Below are 17,690 nucleotides of genomic sequence, written 5' to 3'. Positions count from 1 at the left end.
TAATACTCAGCTCCAAATCATATTGGCTCCAATATGTATAAAGTGAAATGTAATTAAGTGTGCTAGGCAATAAACATAATTCTTTACAGTATAAAGTAATTGTATCATATTAACTACAGAGTAGTAGAATAAAGCGTTATATGGTAGATAAATACGTTCTGTTTAAAGTGTATCGACCACTTTGTTGCTAATGAATACTCTAGATCTCTGTATGTTCTGGATGAAAAGACAAATTCAATTGTTATCTGACCAGCTTGTAGTATTCAGTTTTGGCAATATTGGGACTGAGTCTATGTTCAGAAATTTGAAACGTATTATTATGTCAATTTGTAGACATCTTTAAGATTGTTTTGGCTTGATGATGGTCTTAATCTAGGTCGAAAGCTTGGCTGATAATTGAATTTATTTCAGGATCCAGATCGTATCGAGTTCCAGATTATTCGTAAATACGTTTTAACATTTTTTCAAATCAAGTTGAACCTTTTCAAAATCAAATTGTACTTTTTCCAAACCAAATTGAACTTTTCCGCATCACATTGTACCTTTTCCAAATCGAGTTGAACTTTCTTTCAAGCGTAATTGAACTTTTTTCGAACCAAGTTGAAGTATTTTAAAAACCAAATTGGACTTTTTTCAGGTCAACTTGAGCTTTTTCCGAATAATTATACTTTTTTTCAAATTGATCGTTCTTTTCAACAAATTTCCACATCAAACTTTATCAAATTGAACCTTCCTAAAATAAATTATACTGTTTCTAAACAAAATCGAACTTTTTCCATATAAAATTGAAAGTTTTTTTAATACTGTTTTCCGAAACGGATCTTTTTCCATACCCAATTTAACTTTTTCCAAATCATTTGCAAGAACTTTTATTGACCCGCTAAGCATTTTAGTTTTGTTAATCATTTTGGTCTTTCATTTCTTTGTGCATGATGTTATTTAAAGCGTCAACTCATTTTCATACTACATTGGGACCTTTTCCAAACTAAATTGTACTTTTTTTAAAACAATCGATATTTATATATTAAATTTAACTTTGTGAAATCCAATCGATCTTTTTCCAAATTGAACTTTTTTGAACTGTTCCCGAATCATATGGACTTTTGTATTTTTGTGTTTTGTACTCGGCTAAATGAGAACTCTAATTATTAATAAGAGAACTTTTCTGACCTGCTAAGCGTTTTTGTTTGGTTAATCATTTTTATCTTATATTTATTTGTGCAGTCAAATTTTTTTAAGTATCAACTCTTTATCAATTCATGCCGCCTGCTTAGTTTTTCTAGTAGTAAACATTTGTGAATGGCATTTTTTCCATTTTTTTTAATGTGTCTGGGAATGGATGTGCATTCAAGTATGATTTTTAATATTCATGCCGAATCCATTTTTCTCTCAGCATGATAAACCTTTGATATTAGCGCAGTTTTAAAGCTTATAATTTTTTCCATTGTGTTCCAGCCTTTTCCATTAGACTAGGTCATGACTGAACGGGAAAAAAACAATGAAATATTGCCATATTGATCTGATTTATATCTATTCGTCCTGGCACGTCCATCGGATTTATCGTTTATTATTTCTCTGAATATGAAAAAAAGGCATTTTCATCGATTTTACCGACTCGCGTATCTACAGTATTTTCACTTTTTATTTTTACTTATCAAACGATTAAAGTTTTATTTCGTGTGAGATATTTAATGAAACTTCAACCATTTCCATTATGAAGTTACAACAAATATTAAAATACGCAATGTTCACTAAAAACTGTTATTGTGGTATTAAAATCCCAGATCAGTGCAATTTTTCTTTTATTTTTTCAATTTGTAGATATTTTGTTTTTTTGTTATTATTTTTGTTTTTTTATTTGTGTTCATGATAAGGCGACATGCCGGGGGGCTTAGGAGCCTCTTACAGGTCGCTTACGGGCGACGTGTACAAGACGACCACAACCAACAACGAGACAAAGTTTAGTGTAATAGAGACCGTCAAGAAAGCTTTTAGCTTCACCAACAGCCAAAAGCAATCGGAACCACTGATTGGAAAGGATCACGGAGCCGTCATCATGCCTAGGTAAATATGAACGTGAAAAGCGTCAATCAATACTTTTATTCTTTTAACCTAAAGAACACACCAGGGGGGAAATAACACTTTCCCTGATGTACCCTGGGAAAGGTAAGTCGCACCAAATTTCACCACATGCACATGTATTGTCATTCTTAGTTGTATTATTTTGATATGTTTTAATGTTAAACAAAAGTAACTGACCCTCTTGAGTTCCAATTTTTTTGTTTAATTTGCCGCATGTCACTCCCATGCATGGCTCGGGCATTGCCTTACTATTCTATGAATCATTTTCAACCAATGAGAAAAGTTATGTATATTTCAATTAATACATTACAAAGTTATTGATTGCTAGAAATTTTGTGAGATTGTTATAACTCCCTTGAGTTATTGTACCCTTACTTGTTGTACACCGATGATGCCTAATTCATCGGGGAAATAGATTATTTGACCTATTTGCATGGCATTTCTTCCTTTGTAAGCCCTTTGTAACTAAGGAAGAACCTGTTACTATGTGTTTTGGGGTTTCCTCTGCATCTTTTCACAATCTGTACACACCGGACCAAATTTTCTCAGATGCCCATTGAGTCTGATGTGTCCCGTCAAGAAGCCTTTTAAGATTCGCAATCTTTTCTGTGCCCTTTAATGCAGTCTGTAGTTTACTTACTTGCAGGTTTCGCTTCTTGTATTGGCGTGTGCGATCCCTAGTGTTTCCTCACTTCCTCTCTCTTACTCTGTGTTCTATTCTAAGATGTTCTCGGTTGAATGGAGTCCCATCCTGCAATAGGGTGTGGAGTTGAGAAGAAGGCGTTTCGTCCGGGCAACCGGACGCCTGTAACTATGGCTTTGGCGGGCAGTTTCTCTCATGGCTTCTTTGAAATAGCCCCATCTTGTAAATACTGACTGGGGCAGCTGGGTTGTGGGGGTGGAGTGGTTCGACCTGAGAGGGGGTCGTTAAACACTCTCCTTTTAACGAAACCGCGGCCGGAGCGGATCCGGAAGTTCTTACGCTGGAGGAGCCCCAATACTCTGGGAGATAAAGTCGTCTTCTCTACCTAGGGAGTTTGGCGGAACGACCCAGGCTGATGCATTTCAGCCACCTGGGGTTACCCTTTGCCGAGCGGTTTGGTTCTTAATACAGCCCCATCCATTCGGAATGGACAAGCAGAGAGCGAGGTCCGTCTCGGCCCCATTTCTCATCTTGAGAGCAAAACGTCCAGTAGGGCCGAAAGGCTAGGTACGGAGGTTAAAGATCCTCATGTCCTTTTAAGGGCTCAGAGTCCCATCCTGCAAAAGTGTTCCAGTCATATCAACAGTGTGTCAGCTCATTTTCTCAAACTTTGCATCCGTTTCCCTCTACTCCAGCAAGTTCTGGAACTCAGCATATTTCTTAATACTGTTTTTTATATCTAACCTATGTTGCAATACAGCAGAGCGGATGACATTGTAGGTCAGGGCTCATGCTTACTTCCTGATCATCTGACATACTAGCTGTCTTGTTTTTATATTTTCTGTTCGAATTGAATTGAATACAATTGCATGGACTTCTGCTATGTGTGTGTATCGCTATATGCTACATTTAACTGTTTAACGTTGCTGTAGCATCAACGTTCATCTTGCTACGTCCCACATGTAGGGATTATAACTTAAATCATAATGGTTTAGTTCCAGAGCAGGATTGTTGACAGCCTCAGTTCGAGCTTAATATCTTTCTGTAAACCGTCAAAGCACATTTTTAGATTCCCTGAAAGTGCGTTTTATCTAGTAGATATTTGTAACTAGTTCAACCTGACGATGAGCGTTTAATGCTCGAAATCATGATTGTTGTAAACAACAAATCTGTGAGTAGAACCATCATTTACAAAATGATTGTACGAGTTCTGTTCATTTTCCGGAATGTTGACCTAGGGATAGGGATAAATCTGGCTATCCCCCCCAGCTGGGGCTGTACTCCTAGCCGATGCCTTCTTAGGCGTCAGTACCCTGAGGAGTCCAGCCAGAATCCTGGTTCTGTAGTTATGAGATAAAACAAAGTTAAAAAAACTGTATACATAACTTTTCTCAAATCATTGCAGCATGTGGTATTTGAACTTATTCTAGACAATGTCACTCTATAGACATTTGCCATTTAATGCGAAGCGATTGTAGTTTTGTTTTAGAGGTGTGAAATAGAACGTTTTGATTTTAGGAAGATGCCAACTTCCGCGACAGCAGAGGAAACTGCTCTCCTTGGGTAAGAGAACAAAATTTATCTATTGTGTTTGTGTCTGTGTGAAATCGGCTACGTTTTGTTTTTTAACCGCGTGCAGTTAAGAGACGACTGAGAAGAACAAACGTGTTCTTTCTTTTCTCAATTTAGACGCACACTTTACACCAATTTGAAACGCAAAAGGCCGACGTCCTTGCTTGCAATTTACGAATCCGTCTTGAAAAGTAAAATGAATATTCAAACTGGTGTTTAAGGAAATAAGTGAATATTGATGTGTCGACTGCCGGATTAAATTTGTCATGTTTTGTACACTATTTAGGCAGTAAATTAAATTCATCATTTGTAAACTTGGATGATTGGTAGGTCCAACGTGTTGACATATACTATGAATTATTCTCGTTTAATTATCATGAAGTTGTAATTATTACTATTATAGTTACATACTAATTAAAGGAAAATACAAGAGATACTTATAGATCAAAGAACTTGAAAAATGAACAAAACCTTCTTTTTTCATGATCTGGATTTTTTCTCTATATAGTAAGCATGTAAACTTGATACAATCTTCGCGTCAAAATTCATTTCATTTCGGAAATATTGTTACAAAAAGTACAATAATGGCTTGGATTTAAACTTGTTCTAACGATATCGTATGCTATAAATTTGAAGAAAAAAAAAGTTCGATCGACCAGTCACAGATTCATCTCGACGAATGGCTTTTTTGCCAAATGCTTTGCATTACATTATCCTTTTTCGTATCGAATTGAAACTAAGTTGGCAATACTGAACAGTCATGTATTGAAAACACTTGTTTAGGGCATTCGGATCGAATTGTCCTGGAAGGAAAGGGTAATCTAGATCTAGGAACCTTCCAGATCATTGTTGATATCAAGCTGAGTTTCATTACTATCCTTACTAATCTTACTATCCTTGGGGAAATTCATTTCAGATTTAAAATAATCATTTTTCTTTTTTAACGAACTCGATATGGAAATATTAAAATTACTGTTATTTCTTCAATGGTCATTGTCAACAAAAAAATATAAAGCAAATATAGATACATAGAAAGAGCAAGAAAGTGAGAGAAAAATAGACAGATAAACATATAGAGAGATAAATAGATAGATAGATAGATAGATAGATAGATAGATAGATAGATAGATAGATAGATAGATAGATAGATAGATAGATAGATAGATAGAGAGAGAGAGAGAGAGAGAGAGAGAGAGAGAGAGAGAGAGAGAAAGAAAGAAAGAGAGAGGGTGTGAGAGGGAGGAATAGGGAAGAGAGGAGGAACTTGGAACAATGAATAGCAAATAAATTTTTTTAGATTTATTATTCAATTTTCATTACTGTAATTACAAATATTTCAAGTAAGTCGTTCCTTTGATACATTAATCGTGAAAAAAAAAAAGATTTTGCATATTGTGAAGTTAAAGATACTAATTTGTGTGATATATTGTATCAAAATAGATAAAATTTTATTAACCGCTGTTAACAAAAAATGGGGAAAAATACCAAACGTCCCTGGCATTTTTGCAATGATATTTATGTTTATTGCGTGCGTTAAATATACAAATTATTAAGGTCATATGAATCTTGTGCACGTGAAACATTCATGACCTTGACCTTCTTTTCTCAAGATCCATAGTTTTTTCTAACAAATGTGAACATGTCAACCTTGATAGAAATTTGACCTGCTCCGGTTCAGAATTGATTGCATTTTGGAAATAATTATAAAGAAAAATTATAAATAAATGTAATAATGTAATCCATATTTGCTTAGTGGTCATAGATCAAGTGGTGTAGCAGCGGTGTAGTGAGTCGAAGGTCGTGCGTTCGAATCCCGCTCGTGACTCTAATTTTTCATCTCAACCAAAAACCGTAGATAAAAAATAAATGTAATGTAAAAATTCTTAAACCCATTTAATATAAATTATTTTCTTGAAGCTGATGTGTTAAGTTCTTTGTAAATTACTATTGCTAAATGTGAAGTACATTGAAAAAGGAACTATCGTGAATGTTATTAGCGATTTCTCTGAACTTTAAATTGCTTGTTGCTCGACTTAGAAAAATACTTAAAAAATTCCCAATTTGCGATGTTAAAAAATACGATGTTTTCGTTTGTAAAATCATGATATCTCCTACCATAAATAAATTACGCTTAAAAAAGACCCTGGAATATAAAGATACGATAGAGGGAAAAAGAGAGGAAATTATTGCAAATGATTATTGTATCATAAAAAAGGTGTTGACATTGTAACATGCTATTTTTTTGTTGTGTACGCTAAATGTTATTGAGCTCTGCTAAATTTTAACGTTAACACTCGTGACATCGATGTTAACATGTTAATGATTTTTGTAGGATTTGGAAAAAATTTTGGAATGATATTTCTAAAAACATATAAATAACTCCAAAACCTATACAATACCAGACTTGCTTTTTCAATAACACAGTGTTATCGGCTAATTTTCTTTGACTTTTACGGAGGATATCTAGGTGACTATGTTGATCCTTAAGGTTTGACCAATCTGCTTTTTTTGAGAAGTGTCTGGAAATTTTCGATATTTTCTGTCATAATTATTTTGTCTTCGGTATGTTTGAAGATATTGACCCGCACCCCGTGTATCTTATTCTTCGGCATCTATAATAAAGGCAAAATCATAAGTTTTATTGAAAATAAATCCTTTGAATAAACTGGGTCCTCAATATTAATAAACGGGTTTTCCATTCTTTCACTATAATCGATTTATTTCTTCTAATCGTGTACATATAGATAGTCCATCGTGTATGTAGATAAGGGGTAAAAAAGGTAAGAAGAGATCAATAGGGGTAGTGAATTAGGGGCAGATATTTGGCATAGCTCTACCCCCTCGACTCGCTATTGATTTTACTTCTCCCCGGCCGCCCCCGCGTCCTTCAACGAGTTGCTAGTTCTCGCTGTTCTGTTTGGCCCAAGTGTCGCCCAGGGAGACGGTTTAACGGCGGAGTCTTCGACCGAACGGCCTCCGAGGGCCTTGACGGATGAGGGGCTGATGGGTCGACGGTGGTGGCATTCGCGAGCCGGCTCGTCCCGCGGGCCACGAGGTCCGCCTGACCTTGCTGGTTACCCAATAATACCTTATGTAGGTCATGATTCCAACTCATGCTTCCACTGCCACTCGCCGTTCTAAAAATGCTATGTTGTCTCCCTAGTATATACGAGAATGGATATATTTTTTATACTGTAGCTTTATACAGTATCAATCCAATATACCTTAAAATCATATCAATTATTAACAAACTTCATATAACCAACAACTGGAAAAATCTAATTTTGCTAAAACTGCACTAAATCTTTGTTATAATTACTTTATTGTTTATAAAATAACATGTGCCATTCAATAATTTCTATAAATCCAACCATAAATCGGAATTCCAATACATTTTACATGTACGAGTCTCCAGTAGATCAGCCCAGAAGCTCCTAAACAGTTGAAATATATTAACTTTTCATAATAAATGCACTAACAAATTTCTATTATTCAAAAATTGAAAAAGTTAATAATTTTACTGAAAAGACCATCTTTCTTTACAACGCTCAGGTTAAAAATTACTTCTTTCGATAATTAAATAAATCTATAATTCCAATCTGAAATAGGAATTGAATAATAAATGAAGATAAATTAAATATATTAGTTGTTGATAAAAATACGCAGTTTTCATAATTTATTATACCAAGAATTAACACTACTTCCTGTAAAATAAATTTTAGTAAGTAAGATAGAAGCAAGTTGACTCAGACAGATAGGTTGGTTGCATTATCCTTACATCAATCATGAAGAATGTTTGATAAGTTAGATAATCCAAAAATTTAATATTTTCTCTGGAGAAATAACATATTCCGTTAGAATAAGTAAAATTATCTTTATAATTTTCCTCTTATTTATTTAGAAATCGTGAGATGCGGTCTGGTGTGATGTAGGTTTCAGAACCTGTCGTGCCACGATAAAGAAAACGTTTTTCTGAAACCTACATCACACCAGACCGCATCTCACGATTTCTAAATAAATATCGATTAACGGTCACTAATCACCACACATTTCCTTTTATTGATTATAAAACAACTCCACCCATTTTTAAATAATTTCTTTAAATAAAATAAAAAATTGGATTCGAATAAATTCATTCTGTAGTTGATCGTTAAGTCAACCCAATAGCTCTAAGAACTCCGACAGCCTGGTTAATCATTAACGAGTTCCGTAGTTAAAATAGGCAACATTTCGATGAAATGTTGAATATTTTCTTTACCATTTTTTATAATTACAAACTGTAATAATGATTAATTTGTGTCAATGGTATCGATAGTGCAATTAGACTATTCTATCGATCGGACGGAAGACATTAGTGGATATTTATAAAATCAGCAGTACAATACCTTAACTATTGATATGATAAGTGGTAAATCAGATATATAAAAAGCTTCCTACCGACCCTCTTCTCCTTTACTCTCTTTTGTATTAAAAAAAAGTCGATGTAAAAAATCGATACATGTTAATATCACCGTCAAGGAAATTAGTATGTTGATTAGACGTTTGTCAGTTTCTTCGGTGGCGATCCATGTAGTCCCTGTATCATAATTGTGTTCATAGGTAGAAGACGTGATATGCATTAATATCGGACATAAAAGTATCGATATTTTAGTTAATGTAGGCCCGTTTCGCCTTTGGCAAAGAGGTTCTCTACCCTAGATGTACTGCTGAATGGTTAGATTTCTTCTTAATGCTAAGACGAAAAAAAAACATCAAAACAAATATATTGGTAATCATAATTTCAAAGATTATTGTTTTACTTATATCGACTTAAATATTCTGGATAATCGATACTATGCTAATATCCGAATCTACTCTACTGGCTTCTTATTTTAATATATCCATCCATAAGTCCTCAAAGAAATTGGAAAAACCTACGGTAGTGCGAAATGAAAATAAATTTTCTTAATAAGCTTACTAAGTAAAAAAGTAAAAGCGAAGGACTTTTCTTTCGAGTGCTGCTATGGTAAGATAACAAATACCTGATTTTTTCTTCACAGACTTGACCCATGTAGCTCTAACATGATTACAGAATTTTTGAAACAATACGGAATATATCCAATCATATTGATAAATTCATACATACTTTTGTCATATATAGTTTATAATTTGATATGCGTTTATATGTGCATATTTATGTGTGGTGACTTAAGTTCTTAGTAGTTGGCGGCCACGCTTCCAACGGACGCCACACGTTCTCATATCAACTTCATAGTGAATGAACCGGATAATGATTTGGGCTCATGTCTGTCGTTCTGGTACAGTCAAGCAACAGCGTTTGCCGTCATCATCATGAGAGTCATATTCACTCAAATCCAATAACTAGGAAAACGAATATATTGGGTGCAACTGTAGGAGAGTAGTGAAGAATAGTTGGCGGTTCGGCGTGCATTTCGTTAAAAAATAGTTTTATAAAGTTTATACACGGTAAAAGCATTAGTTTTATGCTTGAGATCCGTAAAGTCCAACGACCTCCGGTTTATATAATGACCTTTCATTTTCTCTTTTTAATGTATGCTTAGTTATGAAATTTATTTCTGGGATTAAAAAAATATATATCTTTATTATCTTGCTTTTCATAATTACTTTTATAAAGTTTTTGTGTTACAATTATAAGCCCGTTTTTACACATATGCTTGTACATGCATGATTCATTCGTAATGCAGGATTCATTCATTTCATTTTTAAATATTTGTTTATGATGTTATAAAATTCTTCTCGTCCGTGTTGTTTCGAAACACAAATGTCGGTTTTCCAGACTGTAGAGTGGTTTTATGCTTTGGTTGCAAGTAGCATATCGACCTCACGGGGGTCTATAACAGTTAAACCTTCCGGAACAAGTACAATACTCTCTAGCCAATTGTGAAAAGTATGCTCTTGGGGGTTACATTGTTCTTTTTTGTCGATTTATTAAAAACCAAGAATAAAAAATTATGGCGTTAAATAGATAAATACAGATAAAAGGTAATGTTGACTCAATAATCAATAAAAGCAAAAGATGATAATCGGAAGTCGTTTTTAAATATGTGTTTCCGTCTTAAATTAATAAGTTGTCATCAATTGTTTATTTTAACAAAGGGAAGTACGCGTTTCAAACTGTGTGTCAGCTTTTCGTAATGGCCAAGTAGATAAACGGCTCTTTGCCATTGAAAGCACGCTTTTGAATAAGCAGAAATAATTAGTAAATTTTCCATTTAAAACATTTGCTTCTTTTTTTGTGCACGTGCTCGCCACAAATGTTTCGACAGACAAATAAACGTTGTTTTCTTGCTAATGGGCCAAACTGATGGGTTTATGTGCATAGAAAAGTCAAACCTTTCAAGTTTCATTGTATTACTTTCGTTATGCATTGTGATAATTGATTTAAAAATCAAAAGCCATAGCGAAATCATCACTCGCAACAAGTGTAATAACTGGTAAGTTCATCAATCTTCTTTTTTTTCCTTTTTAATTGACGTCAATATCATTCATTATTAACGATCGGCCATTGTTATTGATAAATTAAATTAACTAGTCGAATTGAATTATATGTTGTGTTTTATGTGATGTGTGTGATATGTGATTGTTTGAATATAAATTGATATAAATGAGTGGATTAACCCCCCTCCCCCTCTAGGAATATCGAGAACTCTGGGGTGAGAGTATGTTGTCTGGAGAGTAAAAGTAATTTATTAGTGTTTGGTATTTAGAGACCGTTAATTAATTATTATTTAGAGATTTAGGTGACCTACATCACACCAGACCGCATCTCAAAATCTCTAAATAATTTATTAGTATGAATGGAGGTTTTAAACCTGCCCCGAGGAATATCGAATACTCTGGGATTAGGACCTTTTGTTCTCTCAATAACAATTGGACAACTTGAGGCAAAGGATAATTTAAATCCGCTTTCCAACTTGTGTGTTTGACTATTTGTATTTTTTCGTGTTATATTTAATTGTAACGGGGTTTTCAATGTTGGCTTCAAGTGATTTTCTGGAATCCCAATTTACCTGAGTTCGCTACAAGGACGGGACTTTTATAAATCCGCGGTTTCACTTTCTATAAATAGTTATTCAGGGTTGTAGCGTGTAGTGTAGGCTTAATCCAATTTGATTAGATATTGAGATTCGTCCTCATTAAAAATAATTTCTATGATTCTTCAAATCTTGCATGAACGCTGATTTTTTGCAGGAGTTTATGTTACTTATGGTATTTTGCTATAATGCTAAGACGATATTTCGAGATTAGCATATGTTTAATGTGCTAACGTGTTGTGTAAAAGTTTGAAATTATAATTAACAACGATTAATTTAAAACGCCCTTAAAAATTAATAATAATAATAATAATAACAACGATTAATTGATTTTTTAAATACCAAAATTTACTAGCAAAGCTGAGCTAGATTATCTGTTTAAAACATTGCTAGGAATTCGACTGATGCTTTCTCTGCGTAAACTTCACTTTTATCGTTCGATTTGTGTCTTCTCATTCTTTTCTAATGCCGAATTTGTTGTAAGAATAGCACATTCTATTGATTTTTGCAGTAGTATATGCGTGAATACCCATTTTATCTCATTGTTATTGACTCTTTATTTATTGTTTTTTACTAATATTTTACTGGAATAATAAATTTGCGGAAGTTGTGATCATCGATTCATTTCGAATGTTGCATTTTTTTTTTTTTTTACAATTAAAGCCCCTGTTGTAAAGCTATGTCACGTAGTCCTGACATTAGATATAAAAATTATTCCAACACTACTTTTATGCCGTTAGAAGATATATTTCTTTCGTTTTTACAAAAGCCAATCTTTTAAATGGTTGAAATATCCTTAGCCCATTCCCTTCGAGCCCATTGTTTTTGGGGAGAATAAATCTCAAACCGTATGAAAGGAAAACCAGCTCAATTCTTCCTTTTCTATTTCCCTGTCGTATAATTGTTTAGTAGGCTGGGTCCTGGAATCACCATTGATTATACCTTTGGTAATTAACTGCGGTTCGATTGGGTGAAACCATCAAAGGAAAATTCGAATAGAATTAAGAAAATAAGGGAATGGTTATTCAATTTGAAATTTCTATCTTATTTTGTTCCGTTTCGTTAATTGAATAAGTTAAATTGAATTAACATTATTAATTAATAAATGCGATTCTTGTGCTATTCTCTTATTAAAAAGTTTTTTTTCGTACAGTTTTATAACTGCCATGGTATAGTCCGGTTGGGACGTTGCCGTCGGATAGCATTTTGTATAATACGATTCAGACATGCAAACTTATAGATTATTTAGCCGACACACAATTTTCTGTTGGTCTGTTTTCGAATAAATCAAGCAGATTAAAGCACGAAAAGGTGTATATGATATTCAAATTCAAAGCATGATTTTTTTTTTTAAATCGTACGATATTTACAAAGATATTTCATATACGTCGTCATGTTGTATATTTACTATATATTACTACATATACAATAGTTGTACAAACTATTTTACCAATATCGTCTATGAACGATTAAAACATATGGGCTGAGGCGCGCTGCTGTTATCAGATGTACAATAGGTTTCAGGAGGGAAAGCGGATGTCGAAAAAGCATATTTACAACATCAGGAATAATTGTTATTTGAGACTAAACAATAGAAAAACTTATGTAGTCTTTGATTTGATATTTCAACTACATTAAACTATGTACAACTTATAATTTTGGAGCCGAAAATTACTGCATTGGAGTTTTGTATGATAATGCTGTTCGTAGATAGAAAGTCCCTTTTCTTCTAAGGATTTCCTGTACTAAAGGAGTGTTACAAGGCGAAGTTTTACTTACCTTATTATTACCTCTGTTCATCGCTCGACTTTTCACTAATTGTTTTGGATCACCATTACATAGGGATTTACACTTAATGGTTTCCTTAGTCCTATCACTCTCTGAGTTTAACTCTTTGTCATTGTAGCAGTGAGTCCTGGTACGGGTTGTTCTAGCATAAGTTTTAGTTGTTTTAGTATACCAAGCGCCCCTGGAGTTTATCCACTTCTACTTTTTTGGATCCAGTCTGTGATGAAGGATTCTGTGTTTGATGTTGTCCTAATAACAGGTTCAAGGCCTTGGTCTTGCAGATCCTCCTCTGCTTGTGTCTGCTTTTTTCATTGGTCAAAATTCCTTTGTATCCTGGTATCCCAATTTATCATCAGCTTATTATTTTTCCCCAGGTTTTGGAAATTTTAGATGCATTAATTGACTAGTTTTGATGTAACCTTCTTCTACCATCCTTCTTAGAACGAAACTCAAGAAAAGTTAAACACACTTAACAAGAACTTTGCTGATAACTTTTTAACTATTAATACCAACAAACAGTGGCTATGGCATTCACTAGGTCTAGGCACTCTGTCAAAAAAAAATTTCTGTAGCATTTGTAAACAATTTTAATAACCTGGATATTCCGATTTCTTCTTCAGCTCAATTGTTATAATCCTGTGAATATTTCTAGGGGGAAAGTGCTATAGCGTCCCACTCAATCATGGTGTTATTAAAACAATCGTGTCAAAGTGATAATTGGGATTCAAAGGGCATGCAGTACGACTCGGAAAGTGTGCTATATACCTCGGAGCTTTAGGCATCTAATTACACTAACGAAATTGGAAAAGGACATTTGAAATTTTTAACAAATTTTGCATTTCCTAAGGAGCACTCGCGACCTGTACGTCATGTTAGAATGTGGGAGGGTCCATTCAAAATTTAAATTGTTTGAAAGAATGCTTGGTTGGTGACAGACAATTTTGAGAACGCCGGACAATCACTTGACCAAGCAATGTTATCTAAATTTGTTTGATTTAACAGATAAAAATGACATCATTTTTAACTGGGTGAGAGAAATCAGAAATCATCTCTTGCTTATTGGGCATGAACGTATATTTCGCCCCCATAAGTTGAAATTAATTGAGAAAAATCATGAAAATTTGAATGATTCATTTAACAATAATTTTATCAGTCAAGATGTAGAGTTTGTCTTGAACAGTCGATATAATTATCGTTCTTTATGTAACTTTAGTTTGAATGAGTCGCAGTTCAATATTAATATTCACATTAACGAATTAATACTCATTGCACTGCTTCTGTTAACTAACAAAAAATTTTTTTTTTATTTAACAGAAAGAATTATTTTTTCAATTTGGATGTTTACTTTATGCACCTCTTTTTCTTTTGCTACCTTATTATATACATATGCACATGTAATATGCAATATTACTCTTATTTGTATGTTTGCTTTATTTACATATTACATTGTATTAAGCCAACCCTCTCTGTACCCCTTAATTAGCTATAACATAGTGATTCTGAATGAGTAAATATTATTTATATTAAATCCAATTTATTTCGTGACCAAATCACTTCTTTTAATTAATTAATCTTTATGTAAGGTATTAGTTGAAATGAAAAAGTTAGTGCCACGAGCGGGATTCGAACCCACGACCTTTCGGCTCAATACGCCTCTGCTCTGATCACTTACAGCTATCGTGACTTCGATCCGTTCGGATACCAGCTCCCAATCTCAACATCATTTGTCGTCGAGAATCGAATCGATTACACGACATTTGAAAAAGGAGCGAAAATTCGAAGGTAGGTTGAGATGGGGAGTTGGTGTCCGAGTGGATCGAAGTCACGATAGCTCAAGTGGTTAAAACAGCGGCGTATTGAGCCGAAGGTCATGGGTTCGAATCCCGCTCGTGACACTAACTTTTCCATTTCAAGCAATACCTTACATGACGATTAATTAATTATATTCATTGCCTGATTAATATGATTTGTTTAAGATATAACAAATGTCACAGGTATGAAAAATATTTTCTCGGTGATTTATAAGGCATTATTTTAAGAAAGAAAATGGTTTTCAATTAACTCGGTTTGTGTATTTTTTTATTTAAAAATTATTATAAAAAAAAGTTCAAAATCATATGCTAACTGATAAGCACTGAAGAGGAAGTCGCATATAGTTTCATGCTCGGATATGCATAAATAAGTATAGTTTAGCCTGTTTCTTTCTATCAAATGTAAAAATTTTATTATGGCTTGTCATTCTACGCGTAAACCGTAAAAAAACCCTAACTTTTCGCCGGGTCGACTACCGGGCATGTAAGTTTTATTAAATGTACGAGTTCACTTTCCCTCTGGGAGCAGGCGGTGGTGGATTCGAAAAATTACTTGCCAACATCCTTTTTTCCCCTCTTAAACAAAGTGTTCCTTTAACTTATTAAATCGAGTTCTTCCAGCGTAAGCGACTTGTGCTGGTTGACTAAATAAAGTATTCTATCAATGTATTTAAAGCGTCGTTTAATGTAAATGCTATCACTTGTCAGAGGCTGTAAAACCTTTACAAACGTTTGCCAAGCTACTTGTCCCCTGATACCTTAAATAATATTTAAGCCTGTATTATTTATTTCGAATGATAAAAGCGATTATTGTCGAATATTTATTGCGTATTTCTTTCAGTTCAAAACGATAAGGCTTATCAAGTAATTTCCACTAACAACTCCGTATCTCTATAGATAAGGTCTGGACTTGTTTACTGTATTCGAGAAGAAACTTTATTAAAACAAAGGTCTCTGGTCGTGACAAGAAATATCAAGCGGAAAATGTAATCCTTTCAATTGAGCCAGAAAATGAAAAAAACATCCAGCCAATTCGTTCACAGCAACGAAATTCAATAATTGTCTGGGGGGACCACAGATAAAGACAATCTAGCTATAATTATTTGAATTATATCTCCCGGTAATAAATAAATATAAATAAGAAACTGATATAGTTACAGTTTCTAGTTAATAGAAATACAAGAACGATATCAGTTCTTTTTTAACCAACGTTAGTGGTCAATAAACTCTCCTTGTTAGTAATTTCTCTCTTGTAATCATTGGTGTATTTGTAAACACTAATGTGGAAATTCATTGTTAAAACCAAGGACGAACAATAAACTCGATTTTACGCAGTTAAAACAATTCTTTTAGGAAATATTTTGAAATTTCGCTAAATTTTTTTTAATGCTTATTTACTGTAACATGAACTACCTTATTAATAATTATTTAACTAATAAATATGTGAAAAAATTATAGTAACAAGTAAATACCAATTCGTAGAATAACCACAGTTTAAAATAGTGTCTTCATTCAATTATCAAGTATTTTATTTGAAAAAAATATGGACTAATATTGAAATATAGGTTTACATTTTAAACAAATCGGGGCTTAATTGAATTCAACAGGGACTAGAAATAGAATCTGCCCAGCTGACAGCACATCATAAAATTGTGCGTTATTAAGTTCTGTTTAATATCAAAAAAATAGACAAACTGCCCAACAATTCAAGATTTCATTTATTTATTTATTTTTTAAATTGGACTCTAATTTTCAGATCATAATATTTAGATTTTTAATTAAAGAAATAAAATCGGAATGTAGAAATGTTTGAACTCAATCTGGATAAAACACTTATCTTTTATTAAATTAATTACTAAGCTTTTGAACCGTTTTAAAAACTTTAACTTAAAAACTTAAAAACTTTCCAGAGAATTTCCAGTTTTCACAGGACGTACAAAAACGAGAACTTTTGTTGGTATAATTCACCTTGTATCACAAGAAAATTACATTTCACGAGTTTTGATTGTCAGTGGTTTATTATCTTACTTGAAAATTGTATAAACGGATGAAAGAAATATTGAAAAAAGGGCTTAAGTGTAGACGCACTGTCTAAATATTAAAATCTATGAGTTTTCTTGTTGAGGACTGCAGGAAGTGGAAACCTGAAAGTCCAAACTACAATTTGTTCTTTTTTTTCAACTTTCATTTCCGAAATAGCTAAAGCGATATCTTTATTCAAAACCCGTAAACATTCCTCAAATGCAAATGAACTAAATAAATGCCTTTTTGTTTCCTAAGCCATATCTGGCTCTTTGCAGCTTCTTGGCTTGCGCTATATAGCTTTTTGTATTATAGACGGAAACTATGATATTTCTTTTGTCTATTAGCCGGACGCATCTGTACTCCACCTGGCGAGCTCTTTGGCACAGTTTATTTTACTCGCGGAGGCGGCTCGCTCGGGATGTTCAGGTGCAGGAGGCATAGGCTTGTCTGATTTCTCATTGTTGTCTTTTAGTTAGTTATGTCTGCCATCCTTTTTGTCTCATTACGCATTTCCACATCTTTTGTGTTGCGTTGAAACCCGCCCGAGTGGCAATCACTGTTCTGAGGACCTCCAAACAAAGTAAACCATAACGGGACCTGCGGTGGCTGATTAGGGTGTCCGAATCCCGTGTCACGCTTGTGGTTCTGAGTTCGAATCCCAGCATACCCCCATGGTTTTCTAATTGAGAACAGTATTAAAAATATATTGTAAAG

The 17,690-nt window shown here is 33.7% G+C and overlaps 1 protein-coding gene across 2 annotated transcripts in view; it reads left to right on the top strand.

Annotated features, from left to right (window-relative positions):
* The window catches only part of LOC112126321, a 98,200-nt gene that overhangs the window by 8,033 nt on the left and 72,477 nt on the right, over nt 1-17,690 (top strand). Inside the window, exons 2-3 of one of the 2 annotated variants that reach the window (XM_024225181.1) lie at nt 1,875-2,064; nt 4,244-4,288. In XM_024225181.1, the coding sequence (XP_024080949.1) occupies nt 1,880-2,064; nt 4,244-4,288 (230 nt within the window). In that variant the 5' untranslated portion in view covers nt 1,875-1,879. The remainder of the gene's footprint in view (nt 1-1,874; nt 2,065-4,243; nt 4,289-17,690) is intronic. The other variant, XM_024225182.1, reaches the window with a different exon arrangement.

This window comes from Cimex lectularius, unplaced genomic scaffold, assembly GCF_000648675.2.
Source record: "Cimex lectularius strain Harlan isolate CLEC.00 unplaced genomic scaffold, Clec_2.1 scaffold15, whole genome shotgun sequence".
Classification (NCBI taxonomy): Eukaryota; Metazoa; Arthropoda; class Insecta; order Hemiptera; family Cimicidae; genus Cimex; species Cimex lectularius.
Note: the sequence above shows the minus strand (reverse complement) of the source record. Positions and strands in the feature narration are given on the sequence as shown.